General features: G+C 35.0%; 1 protein-coding gene across 1 annotated transcript in view; it reads right to left on the minus strand.

Annotated features, from left to right (window-relative positions):
• The window catches only part of LOC106662887 (discoidin domain-containing receptor 2-like), a gene marked incomplete at its 5' end in the record, with an annotated part of 67,277 nt that overhangs the window by 33,917 nt on the left and 18,756 nt on the right, over positions 1-14,604 (minus strand). Inside the window, 3 exons of the mRNA XM_024229973.1 lie at positions 3,352-3,485; positions 3,552-3,728; positions 8,394-8,541. Of these exons, the coding sequence (XP_024085741.1) occupies positions 3,352-3,485; positions 3,552-3,728; positions 8,394-8,541 (459 nt within the window). The remainder of the gene's footprint in view (positions 1-3,351; positions 3,486-3,551; positions 3,729-8,393; positions 8,542-14,604) is intronic.

Raw genomic sequence — 14,604 nt, forward strand, 5'->3', positions numbered from 1 at the left:
CCATCAACAGCTAGGTCATTTCAGCATCCAGTTCCAATCCAAAACCATTCACACTCTCATAGATTCCGCCTTATGTACATACCATTGCTTAAACAGAGTGTTGGTGTACTCGATTCTTCCATCAAATTTTACACCTATTGATAATTTAAATATCTTGAGATGCAGTCAGGTGTGATGTATGTTACAAAAACATTTTCTTTATAAAAACCTTTTATCCATTGTCGGTCCCTTTCACCACAAAAAAGCCGACTCGTCATAGAAAAATAAATAAATATATTTCTATGCCTACCTCCTTCCACAATCCTTCAAATTCAAACATATATAAACAAAAAACATTAAAATCTCACTAATTCTCTCAACACGAAACACAACATTGACACACAGAAAACACATACGTTGACTGAGTAAAATACTTTGATTAAACCTAAAAGTTCTGTATTGTGAGTATCATTTTATAAATTCATATTCATATCTTACATGGATTTGTATAATTTAAACAATGTTCATAAATCTCAGGCCCTGAAGTTGATCTCAAAAAAGATCGAAACGTTGGCATGATAAAGAAAATGTTTTTCTAAACCTAATAACACCAGACCGGACCTCATGATCTTAAAATAATCATTAATTAACGGTCTTTAAATATTACACATTTACATTTACATCTATTGTATAACTAACCTCACTGAGGGTGGATGTGGTACTCAGTATTCCACCATCAACCTTGTTACATTACACATTCACGTCAATAAATACATCCACTCTCGGTCCCTTACACCACAAAGAAGCCGACTCCTCATAGAAAAATAAATAAATATATTTCTATCCTTACCTCCTTCCCCAATTCTTCAAATTCAAACATATATAAACAAAAAACATTAAAATATCACTAACACTCTCTACATACATTACAAAACTATCTGAACTAAATACCATAAAACATCCCTGAATTCGCTTTAATTATTTAATTTATAATGTCTATTTTAACTAACTAATCGATATATTAAGCATATATGCCGCAATAAATTTGATAGTAGAAAAAGTACATTTTTAAAACCCGTAGTTTTATAAATCTTTGGACAAACCGTATACAGCTGCCTTTTTAATAAACCCTATTAAAACTGTTAGACGTTTATACTTTTAAACGCACTCCTTCCCACTAGTTTAATTTAAACTGTGTCACTTCGAATATTTATTAATAGGTAGAAACTGAAATTTATCAGCCTGTTTGATTTACGCGTCGTTGTGCTGATTGGAACAGTTTTTAATATTTATTTGTCCCTCGGAGTAAATTAATCAATGCTTTATTAAAAATCACTTATTCAACCCCGGTGCGGCTATAAATATTAAAAGAGCTATTAACTGAAATACGCTTGTTAACGATTGTAACAAATTCATATAAATCTGACATAGATTAGGGCGAGTAATAACCGTCTAGGATAAAAGCGATTTAGTTTAGTATAACAATTCCAAATCGACAAAACTGTTATCACGCCTGTCAAAACCTGTTTTAATTAAGAAAAACATGTGTTGTGTGCAGTGACACTCTTCAAACGAATAAATTAATGAAGTATATAAATCCTTAATGGAGGAATCCGTAATATTAAAACAAGAAGAGACGATTTATAACGAAAATAACATTTTATTATAATAGAAAATTAATTGTGTTAAAATAACAAAACCGGCGAGATTTTAGGCTGGCAAAAACATCTTTCAGTACATAAATATTGATATTGTGTGTCGGTGCTGGACCACATGAAAATTCGCACTGCTTTGGAAATGTCGGCACAAGAGGTAGAACACAAGTGATTAAAGAGGGGTCATCCTCCCCCAATTAAGAATAGAAATTAATTAGACGGTTAAATTAGGAAGGAATGCCACCCGATATGGCGATTAAATTGACTAAGCTGTTCGTAGCTCTCGTAGCCCATCTTCGGCGGCTAGACGGATAAGAACTGATTGATAGAAATGATAAACGGTGGAGTGAGTATGTTGTTTCATCTTTTTTTTAATGATAGTCCCTATTCGCAGTTTCTTGTTATCGATGATCCAGATTTCAAGCTTACGTTCCAATGAGAAGCTGGTTTTTAATGCCACTCAATTTTGAAAGTGCAAAAAGCGGGGATTATAACAACTAAATACTATACTAATTTAATAGATACAGTAAGCAAATAATTATAAATTAGTGATTAATTTGTATGTCTTTATGAATAAAAATTAAAATCTATACATTAATAATAGATTAGTAAATTAATGATAAAATTAATTAATAAGAATTATAATAATTGCCTTGATTAATTTCTATGTCAAATATTATTTAGGTACATATTTAAAATAGGAGGTAAATCAAAATTTACTAAATTATTAATGCATTTATCTTATATGATCATGAAGTAAATCATGATTATGTATGATGGAGTAAATCAAAATCTATTATATTATTAATGCATTTATTTTAATTATGATAGGATATATAATGCATATCTTTGTATGATAATTGTATTAATAATATAATAAATTTGGATTTATCCCATCACATATAATCATGATTTACCTCATGGTTATATAAGATAAATACATTAATTATATATCTTATCATAAATAAGATGCATTAATATTATAGTAGATTTTGATTTACCTCCTATTTTAAGTATGCACCTAAATAATACTTGACGTTCAAATTAATCAAGATAATTGATATAATTTTTATTATTTAATTTTATCATTAATTAACTAATCTATTATTAATGTATATATATTTTGATTTACATCCTATTTGAAATATGCACCTAAATAATACTTGACGTACAAATTAATTAAGGTAATTAATATAATTTTATCATTAATTATTAATCTATTATTAATGTATATATTTTAATTTTTATTTTTACTAATAAAAAGACATACAAATTAATCACTAATTTATAATAATTTTCTTATTCAGTAATTCAGTATTGCTGCACTGCAATGAAAATATGGTAAACTGATCGACACTGATCACTTCACTGCCTCATATTCTCGTTGGTTAACTTTTATATAATACTCGTTCAGGCTTCACGCCACCATCAAAATATGGTCAGTTCAGTTGAAATGACAAGAGGTTCGAGACGCCCAGAAAGGTTTTCATTTGTGTTGTCTTAGTATTTGCTACTTTTGGCACCAATTTTGAGCCTATAATGTATTTAATAAATAAAATCAATGTCATTAGAAAATTAGAGAAATGTATTAGAATCTTCATCAGTTGGGCGATATTTGGGGGATCGCGTTCAGGAAATTTTTAAAACCTTTCAGGACATGGCGTGACCCGAACTTTGCTTTGCCTAATTTTTGATGTTTAAAGTCTGTGTAACTCACCTGAACGTCCTTCGTGAACTGGTTGTTACAAAAGATGTGAACCGAGTTAAATTCTCTCACCCGGTCAAATTCGAATTTAATCTCAACCGGCTGGCCACCCCTCGTGTCGTTTCTCCAGCCAACCCAGCCTTGTCCTGCTGAAAAACAGCGTGTGAGACTGCGATATACGACAATTTAATTTTTCCAAACGATGATTTTACCTCTTTCGTTATCGTAATAGGTCATTTTGAAGTTCTCGTGGCCGATTTTACCGTCGGTGAGTTGTCCAAGGCCTCTCTTCAACTCGGCGTCCCAGTGGCCGTCATAGGTGGCGTCGAAAAACTCCCAGGCTGTTCCCCGTTTGTCCCCCTGCGGCATGGAATAGCTCACGATTCCATCTGAAAAATAAAATTCGTGGAAGAAAACATTAAATCATAATATGTAGATACTCTCCATCAACCGAGAGTCCCTCTACAACACTCTAATTTCTAATAATATCCCTCTTCCTACCTCAATATCCGTTATATTCTCTTTTACCCGCAATCCGAAAATAATTTCCTCTCTCTCTAAGCTCCATTCCCAAAATAATATAGTAATATAATACAACAAAAGTATACATTTCAAACTTCAAGTTTAGAGATTTGCCCAATATGCTAGACCATAAGGCAAAAAAAATTAGCCTAAAAAATTGACTTTTACACAAGTGGTTCTATTCAATGAAATATTATTAGCTTCATTAGCCAAAAATGCAATATAAGACCTAATGATTATTTGGAGATCGTGAAATGCAGTCTGGTGTGATGTAGGTTTTACAAAAACATTTTCTTTACCGGGCCAACGTTTCGATCTTTATTGAGATTATTTTCAGTGCCCTCTCAACACGACACACAAGAATGTCTACACAGACAACAAACACTTTGAGCCCTGAAGATGATCGCAATAAAGATCGAAACGTTAGCACAATTTTAAAAAATGTTTTTCTAAAACCTGCGTCACACCAGACCGCATTTCACGATCTCCAAATAATCATTACCTAATCGTCACTAAACACCACACATAAGACCTAATACCGGAAAAATTATATTTGCTCGTTTTTCGTTTTCTCACTCACTCACTCACTCTCTGTCTGTCTGTCTGTGTCTCTCTCTCTCTCTCTCTCTCTCTCTCTCTCTCTCTCTCTCTCTCTCTCACACACACACACACACACACACACACACACAAGTGCCTATTTATTTTTATAATTGATTGATGATGATATTTATTTTTACGATATCCCATCTCTGTAGTAATTATTTTTCTCTCTCTCTCTCTCTCTCTCTCTCTCTCTCTCTCTCTCTCTCTCTCTCTCTCTCTCTCTCTCTCTCTCTCTCTCTCTATTACATTTCCCTCTCTCTGCCTTTCTCTTTTCCGCCCACTCTATTTTTTCCTGGATTTATTCCTTTCTATTCTATCTGATTTTGGCCGTTTTCTTACACTCCCATATTTCCTTTACTGGTCTTCGGATTTTCTCCTATATTCGTTGTGTCTAACTTTGTTTCGATCGATAATTTTGTTTTTACAGCCACCTCTCCGTATTTTTATTACTTTTCTATCCATTCTTATTAGCGTGTTTATCGATCCTTACATCCGTGAATCTATAACCATTTATTTACCTGTGCACCTTTATATATAACAGATCTTTCTATCTATCTTATTTTATTCGTTACTTATCGACAACCTTATTTTATGTGAGTGTTTATCTCCATAACAGATTATTTTTCCTTTATTTAGCTGCCTTTCTATTTTCCAATTCAAATCGACTGACATACGTTTGCGGCATTTTTTATATAACTTTTTAAATTGTCTTATACAGTAGTGGCGTAAAGAATAATTTTTATATTTATTTTTATTAGGATTCGTGGTCCGCTTGACGAAATAAATTCTTTTCAATTAATTAATCTTTAATTAAGGTTTTGGTCGGGATAAAAATGTCAGTGTTACGAGAGGGATTCGAACCCACGACCTTCGGCTGAATACTCAGTTTTTTTGAAAAATGACAAAAAGGAGAGGTGGACAGTAAGTGTATAGAAGTCACGATAGCTCAGGTGGTAGAATAGCGGCGTATACTAGCCGAAGGTCGTGGGTTCGAATCCCGCTCGTGTATTGACTTTATTATCTCAACTAAAAACCTTAATTAATTGAAAGATAAATTGGTCAAGTGGACCACGAAAACTAGTTAACTACTAGGTAACTTTACTAGATGATTTTAACCCTGTATTATTTATACATCAATTAACAAGAAAATAATGTGATTTTTAAATCGCAAACAAACATACAGTTACAAAACGAACCTTAAGATTGACAAATCTGTAGCATTTTTAAAATTTATGTCTGTTACACTGTTTTGAAATCATTATCGTTAAATTTGATTTGATCCCCGAACCGATAGCGTGGCGAATACGAGAAAATGTATTTATCCTATTGCTTAGGCTTTTTGGCCTTTCATTAAACCGAATACAATTATTTGTGTTCGACCGTAAAATATGAAAATCATGGTAAAAAATGCAAATATCACTCACTTTTATGGAAAATTGTGTCTGCAAACAAATTAAACAATTCCTACAAGTTAATATTTGTAATTAAATTCAAGTTATGGTAGAAACAAGACGTGTAATATGTTAAATTAATGAAAAGAATCTGACTAGATGACTAGACATTCAGAAAGCTCTCTAGGTGGAGGAAATGAGTTTAACTACAACTAAACGGTTCCAAAATGAACCGAGCCTAGAGAGTAGGAACAAGCTGACGAACGGGAAAATATATGTTGGCAAATGGACAAAAACATTTTTTCTGATGGTTATATCCTGAAAAGCACGAGACATTTCGTAATTCTTTAAGCTGACCCAAGTACTGAAAAACCAGGGTAAACCGAAGGAATATCTCTACAGGCTTAAACTTTCGTATAACGAATTATGCGACTGCAGGGCAAAGAACCTCAAACAAGGGAGCGTCATACTGCACTGCGACCTGTATGAATATTCGAGAACACAGCTCATAAGATCAATAATAACTCATGGAGGAACCTAGCTTTCAACAATTCAGAAATGATTATATCTTAATGATTATTCGGAGATCGGGAAATGCGGTCTGGTGTGACGTAGGTTTTAGAAAGACAATTTCTTTATCGTGCCAACGTTTCGATCTTTATTGAGATCATCTTCAGGGCTCAAAGTGTTTGTTGTCTGTAGACATTCTTGTGTGTCGTGTTGAGAGAGCACTGAAAATAATCTCAATAAAGATAGAAACGTTGGCACGATAAAGAAAATGTTGGTTACATTTTTCTTTTTTTTGCCTTATGGTCTAGCAAATTGGCCAAATCTCTAAACTTGAAGTATGAAATGTATACTTTTGTTGTATTATATTACTATATTATTTTGGTATAGGAGCTTAGAGAGAGAGGAAATTATTCTGGGCCTGGGATTTAGAAACATTGTTAAAATTTAACAAATACATGTAGGATGTGGAAAAAATGAATTTCTTCAATGCTAGAAAATTTTAGATTCAATCAAAGTATTTGTACTCACTCAACGTGTGTGTTTTCTGTGTAGTCGTGTCAATGTTGTTTCGTGTTGAGAGTATTAATGAGATTTAAATGTTTATGTTTATATACGTTGGATTTTGAAGGGGTGGGTAAGTAAGTCGGGATAGAAAGACATTAATATGAGGAGTCGGTTTCGTTGAGGTGAAAGGAGCCGACAATGGGAAAAATGGGTAATGGTTCGGCCAGATTATCCCTTCAGGATTATATAGACAGGAATAATTAGGGAAAGTAAAGCCAAATTTCTGAAAATTAGACTATGAAGAAATGTTTGACGTGTGGAATGTGATGATTGTTTCATAGGATTATCCTGAAAGGATAATCTGGCCGAACAATGTTTGTAAATCCCAGGTCCTGAAGATGATCTCAGTAAAGATCGAACCCGTTGGCACGATAAAGAAAATGACTTTTTAAAACCTAAGTCAAACCAGACCGCATCTCACGATTTCCGAATAATCATCGACTAACGGTCACTAATCACCACACATTACATCTTAAAGTTAAAACTACCAGAGATTTTTTGTTAAAAAAACCGTATAGGTGATGTTTATATGTGGAACTAATATTGGAATTAAAATTTCGCAAAACAATAATCAATAGAACATTTTTCCTTGATTTTTTATTGAAATATTGAATCTGAATCTACTAAATCCTAATGTGTTATGTTTTGTTTCAGTAAAGAAATCCGATGCGACGCCATGTCCATATACGAACCCCGTAGGAAATAAGTAAACAAAGACAGGACGATGGAAATGGAAATGACAAATCCGTCAAATCCAATATTCCCTTTTCTTTATCTTTCCACCTCTATTCTATCCTCCGGCTTCAATTTAAACCAAAGTTGACATAACGGGATGGATGAAAGCTGCCGTTTGAAGCACCCGCCGACTCCGTCACGAAATTGCCGCCATGAAGAAATATGAGCAGACCCAGAATGCATTATTGAATGAACTCTTTCTGATTTGACATGAATGACGTAGAAACAGGCGAACGATACACAATGCCGCCTCGGTCGAGTCACTACGTGCGACAACTGTTTATGACGTCCGACCCGACGAACACAGGACTCAACCAATATTTGCAATTTTCCTTTTCTTTCCATTTGTACCTATTTAAAATTGTATAAAAAATTAGAATATGTTCCAATACTTTAATACTTAAATTTAAATATCAGTCAAAGTCTTAATTGCTATGAAAAAATCGAAGGGAAAAAATCAATAATGGCTTTGTACTAGAAGTAAAGAATCTTGAGTTGATTTTCACAATTGACTCTGCAGCGTGAAGGTTGAAACAAAATACTGTATTGACGATAACAACAAATTGCTGTTTTTATTTCCTCCGTGCCGGTTGGAATCGTGGATGTAATTGACGTTCCATGCAACTTTGAACTTAACTTGAACATCCACTCACCGGTTTTTCATGTACAACGGCCAAGAAGTCGGCAAAGAAATAAACTTAGAACAAATAACTGTCGTTAGTCGCTTACCATTCCAATAGCATCCATATATCTCCACCCTCATGCAGACAGTGCGACGGTGATAGCTGAACGGGTAGAACCTGATTTTGCTCGCCCATATCGGCGGATCCAGATCTCTCTTCGCTCCCAGATATGTATTCGTATTTCCGCCAATAACCTGAAAAATATAATGAATTAACTTTATTTTAAGGAAAAATCGGCGTGGAAAATGTTAACGTTTTTGCTTTGGAAATTGCATCAAGACGGTCGCCTTGCGAGGCAGAAACAATCCCCCCAACAAATCGTTATTTAGGACGTGACTCCACCACATTGAACTTTCCTCGAAGCTCGTAAAACAGTAGCTGTTTATACTGAGTCAGTTAAGCTTCGGCAAACAATTTGAAGATAAAGCTCATCGACCAGATTCAAGCTTGCTTCAGTCAAACAGCTGTTTCTGAACAAACATCTCGGGGCGTGATGCGGAAACTAGAAGGATTCATTAACAATTATGGGAGGCATCAAGACGGTGGCTAACACCGAACATCGGCTTTATGAATATTTCAACCGCATAGGTACAAATTTATGCAAACCGATGGAATCGATACGGGCCAGGATCTGGGATGGGAGTAGGACGAACTCATCCGGCGAATTAAATTGAAACTGTTTCAAACTGCGAGTGAACGAGTTTTCCTAATGAGTGCATAACCATGTTTTAAACTGCAAACGATTACGAAAAACAGTCGTGATTTGAAAGGTAGAAATGTTTGAAATTCAGGGTGGTTTAAATAATACTTAAATAAATAACTTCGTGGTTTATTCAAGTGAAAAAAATCATTAGAATTCTACCATGTATATATTTATTATTAAACCAGAAGTCTATAACATTTGCCCATCCATATTCAAAATTTTCGGTAAATGGTAAGCTGCTCTAAAATGAATATGGGATATTGTCAATTTTTTAATATTTCCTTTCCCTAACACATTTATTATAAATTGCATTAATATTTATTATTATGTTTTTAACTGAAAGAAAAGTTAATTAAGGGATTTTGAAAAATAACAAAATAAGTTTTCTTTCATTATTTTGTTTATTGGACACAATAATGTTTTTAAACAAATAATGCCATGTATAATGTTCTCTATTAGCTAAAACCTCTTTGCACCTGTTCGGCATACTGTTGTCACTAATTTTCATAAGGAATATCCGCCATAGATGTTGCAAAGCTGCAGTCACTTTCTGCAGGTCAACTCGCTGGAGGTGGTAATAGAAAAGCAACGCATCCCACATGTGCTCAATAGGATTGAGGCCTGGAGACAATGGTGGAATTGGTAGATGGGAAATTACGAGGATTTCTAAGCACTGATGATTTCTAAACAACTCTGTCTCTATGAGGTCTGGCAATGTCATCCAGAAATCGAAAATCACTGCCAATGTTATCCCTGGATTGAGGGATGTATTCTTAGATAAATACTTGGATAATTACTTGGCGAAGCAATGTCACTGCAGATTTTGTGTAGTCTTTCTCATTGAACCTTTGCAATAATCCGGTTATAAAATAAATAAACAAGGTGAACAATGAAAACTCCTTAGTGAAAACATAAAAAAGAAAAGTATGACAACTTTTGTTGTTTCAAGAAAGTCTGAGTTTTACAGGGGTTTGCATAATATGAAATATTTGTCAAATTCTAAAAACCGCACCAGAATAAACCGAAACGCACAGATGACAAGAGAGTATTGATTACATTTCTCTAACGTTCTTCAATTATGATAACCGATCCGGGATCACGCACATTTTCTGATGGATGGTGAGTCGGCCGGGCCCTTTGGACTTTCGTGCTGGCGTGATCCGACCAAATGAACCTCCGTAGTCCGTTACCTTCACAGATTGAATACCCACGGCCGAGCCTTTATAGAAATGAGATTGTAAAAAAAACGCCGTCCGACTTCCTTACGGCCGTTCTCATCCGGATCTGCGGGACTTACCGCCTAATGACTTCCACCTTTTTAGTCATTTCGATTATGAATTATGCATTCCGTATCGCACACTGCTCGGATTAGCAGGAATTTTTATTAAAATAAATCGAATATTCGAATACCTCCCCGATCGTTATATGAAATCTTAACTAAATTAAACGTTTATTTAATCCTACGATTTCGCCGGTTTAACGTGGCATTCCAGAATGAGATTGAATCAGTTTATTCTCGTTGATGTTTTACAGATTTACTTCAAAACTACGATCTCACGATAAATGCGAATAGTGCTAGAAAACCGCTTCAATTCACGAAGATGAAAAATTAGCCTCCCACGTTTATAATATTAAGGCGAATAACAACTGGTTGAGACCAAGACCGGTTATAAAAGATAATAGACCTCCTTAACTGTTATTGCGCTTCCATTTACATGTTTCCTTGTATCCCAGGGAATTGAGAAACGTGGTAGGGCGCCTGAAAAACAAGAAATTTCTTCTAAATAAGTTCAATGTAATATTTCGGTGAATATTTAAAAACAACCGCGTGGGTTTCAAATTACTTGAAGGGACCTCTCGAGCCGTCTTCCACCCACGCTGCTAATCTCGGTATTTTCGAGCTGGATTAATTTTTTTAAGAGCCTTAATAACAGGTTGAACGACTCATATTTCAGACAAAATACTTTGATTGAATTAAATGATGATTGAAATTAAAATCATTGATAGATATTTGATTAAATAAGCATGTGATATATTAATGGATGTATGTGAGTAGCCAAATGGCGGTAGGTGGGCAGATGGTTAACTACACACATGGAAATATTGATAAATGGATGGTAATAAAAGAGTAGACGTATGGTGAAACGAGAGAAATAAGCGATGAACGGAAGTATTAGTGTAAAAAAAATTTTCAATAAAACTCATACAAATTATGTAATTCAAAAATAATTACTGGCCCATCCCAATTAAAATTTTCAAATTTTCAAATTAGGGAGAAACGACAAATCTAATTAGTTATAGATGGTTAGGGATGGTTTGGGGTTCTTGGAAATTCTCGAAAGAGGGGAGAGATTAAGAAACAGATCATTATTCGATATTTTGCTCAGCCCGAAAAGTTCCTGCTGATTAAGTTTAATTAACTGTTAAGATTAGAAAATATTTAAAATTTGAGAGAAAAGGTTTTGAAAGGTGTGGTGATTAGTGACCGTTAATCGATAATTATTCAGAAATCGTGAGATGCGGTCTGGTGTGATGTAGGTTTCAGACAAACATTTTCTTTATCGTGCCAACGTTTCGATCTTTATTGAAATTCTTCAGGGCCTGAGATTTACAAACATTGTTTACATTTAACAAATACATTTAGGATGTGGAAAAGTGAATTTATACAATGCAAAATATATTTTTTATATTTAATCAAAGTATTTCTACTCACTCAAAGTGTTTGTCTTCTGTGTAATTGTGCCTTTCTTGTGTGTCGTGTTGAGAGTGCCAGTGAGAATTTGCTGTTTTATGTTTATATACGTTGGATTTTGAAGGGGTGGGGAAGGAAGTCGGTATAGAAAAGACATTTTTCAATAAGGCGTCGGCTTCTTTGAGGTGAAAAGAGCCGACGAAGGGAAACAATGTGTTGGTAATGGTTCGGCCAGATTATCCTTACGAAGAAAGTGAAATTGAGAGTGAGAGAGAGAGAGAGAGAGAGAGAGAGAGAGAGTGGAGAGTAGAGGAGATTGGGTGAGAGAGATGGGAGAGGAGAGGAGAGGGTGAGAGTGAATGGAGAGCAGCGGAGAGGAGAGGAAAAAGAAAAAGAGAGGAAAGGGAGTGAGAATGGAGAGTAGAGGGATAGTGGAGTGGAGTGGTGAGGAGAGGAGTGGGGAGAAGTGGGGAGGGAGTGAGAGAGTGGAGAGGAAAGGGGGTCAGAATGGAGAGGAGAGGAGAGGGAGAGTGAGAGGAGGGGAGAAGTGGAGAGAGAGGGAGTGAGTGGAGAGGAGAGGAATGGAAAGGAGAGGAGTGGAAAAGAGAGGAGGGAGAGAGTTGTGTGGAGAGGAGAGGAAAGGAGTGGTGAGGAGCAGAGAGTAGTGGTGTGAAGAGGACAGGAGAGGAAAGGAGTGGAGAGGGAGTGAGAGAGAGTGGAGAGGAGAGGAGAGAAGAAAGAGAGGAGTGTGGATAGGAGAGGAGAGCAGAGAGAGAGAGAGAGAGACCGAGAGTGAGAGAGAGCGACAAGTAGAGGTGAGGAAAGAAGAGGAACATGCATACAACATATTAAATACATTTAATACAATATAATATAAACATATATATACATATATATTATATTATGACTATAGTTACTATAGTTAGAAGAAACAATAAACAAAGAATATAACATGTATCTAAACCATTTTAAACTAAGCTATTCTCGATATATATAAAGAATAGCTTAGTTTAAAATGGTTTAGATACATGTTATATTCTTTGTTTATTGTTTCTTCTAACTATAGTAATTTTAACTGATTTTATAATCTTTTTTAAGCCGTGCGATGCGTGGAATCTCCAGTGGACGTGTAATGAGACGAAAAATTAAATTTAAGTAAATTATCCATTGGCAGGACTTCAAAAGGAAGGATTGAAACCCCCTTCGCCTTTTTCCTTCCGCCGTTTCGAACGGGAATGGGGCGAAATTAAATAATTTAATGAATACGCGAGAGCGCGGAACCAGTAAATTGCAATTTCAATGGTGGGTGGCGTCAAATTGAAACATGTCTCAATAATTGACAACGTTCCCGAGGGATAAACGCAATCGAAAAGGGCCGAGAATACCAAAACAATTTTGTACAATGGGGCTTGTAAATGAAATGGGTTGTCCCACGCTACCATTCTTCATGATCCCAACGTGTTTAATCGTGTGAATAACTCTAGTTTGCATACATTAAGTCCAAGTGGTCATGATGTTTCTGTTTCATTTTTACCCCGGCTTTGATAGCTAGCTTACAATGACTTCAACCGGCGTCATTGTCCGATTTTATAAATAGAATAATAAACTTTTCGGCAAAGTCCACAATGGAAATTTTCGTCTTTTGTGAGCTTATCGTCCAATAAAGCCGATCCGGTTGTTAAGTGGATTATCCACTACCACGTTTGTAACAAGATACATTTAATTACCCATCGATTTACGATGAGGGGTTGTTTCTACAAAGTTTACCACTTGTTTTAATGGCTTCCTTGGACTCTTTTTACGGCTATACGCGAGATGAATCATCGTTTAACTTCACCCTTATGCAACGTACATAAATTATTACTTGCCCTGGAAATAAACACTTTTTAAATTAAATATTAACCCAATTAGTAAAGATGTGGAATATTTTGTTTTTAACTTGCTCATATTATCTGTAGAAGATTTATGAGCAACTTTCAGATATAAATACAACTGCAACAATGATATGTGATAACGAAAAATTATATTAATTGTAAAAAACGATTTAGTTACACTTATTTTGTAGGGGTAAGTCTGCGGGAGTCTGCAAAACCAATTCTCAATACCCTTTATGCTGCATATATTCCTACTACGCCTACATAATTTGCCGATGACGAAGCTATATCTTCTGTTCCCAATCCTGTGGTTGCTTCGGAACTTATGTGGAGACATATTCCTAGCAGATTGGTGTAGATAATCGAAATTGATGTTAAATGAAAGCATGCAAATATTCCAAAGTAAATATATCATAATCTACATAATGTGTGGTGTTTAGTGACCGTAAGTCAATGATTATTCGGAGATCGTGAGATGCGGTCTGGTGTGACGTCGGTTTTAGAAAAACATTTTCTTTATCGTGCCAACGTTTCGATCTTTATTGAGATCATCTTCAGGGCCTGGGATTTATAAACATTGTTTGAATTTTACGATGTGGAAAGAAAATCAAACAATGTTTATAAATCCCAGGCTCTGAAGATGATCTCAATAAAGATCGAAACGTTGGCACGATAAAGAAAATGTTTTTCGACAAGCAAACATATAATAAATGAGAGAAAAAAAATAAAGAAATATCTCTACAAAAACAAATAAATGAAGTATGGTCCACAACGGTACAACGAAAAAGTGTAAAAATATTTCCCTTCTTTGCTTTTTTTAAAAATTAAATTCATGAAGATCTTTTCTGTAAATCAAAGCTCCTCTGGCATACTCACCAATGCCACCTCCTCCCAATTGGATCTCTCCAGCAAACTTATAAAAACCTGTTTAGACAACATACAGAAGAATAACCTACACGTTAAATAATCTCTATTCGGAAAGGACAGG

The sequence above is a fragment of the Cimex lectularius genome, unplaced genomic scaffold (assembly GCF_000648675.2).
Source record: "Cimex lectularius strain Harlan isolate CLEC.00 unplaced genomic scaffold, Clec_2.1 scaffold455, whole genome shotgun sequence".
Taxonomy (NCBI): domain Eukaryota; kingdom Metazoa; phylum Arthropoda; class Insecta; order Hemiptera; family Cimicidae; genus Cimex; species Cimex lectularius.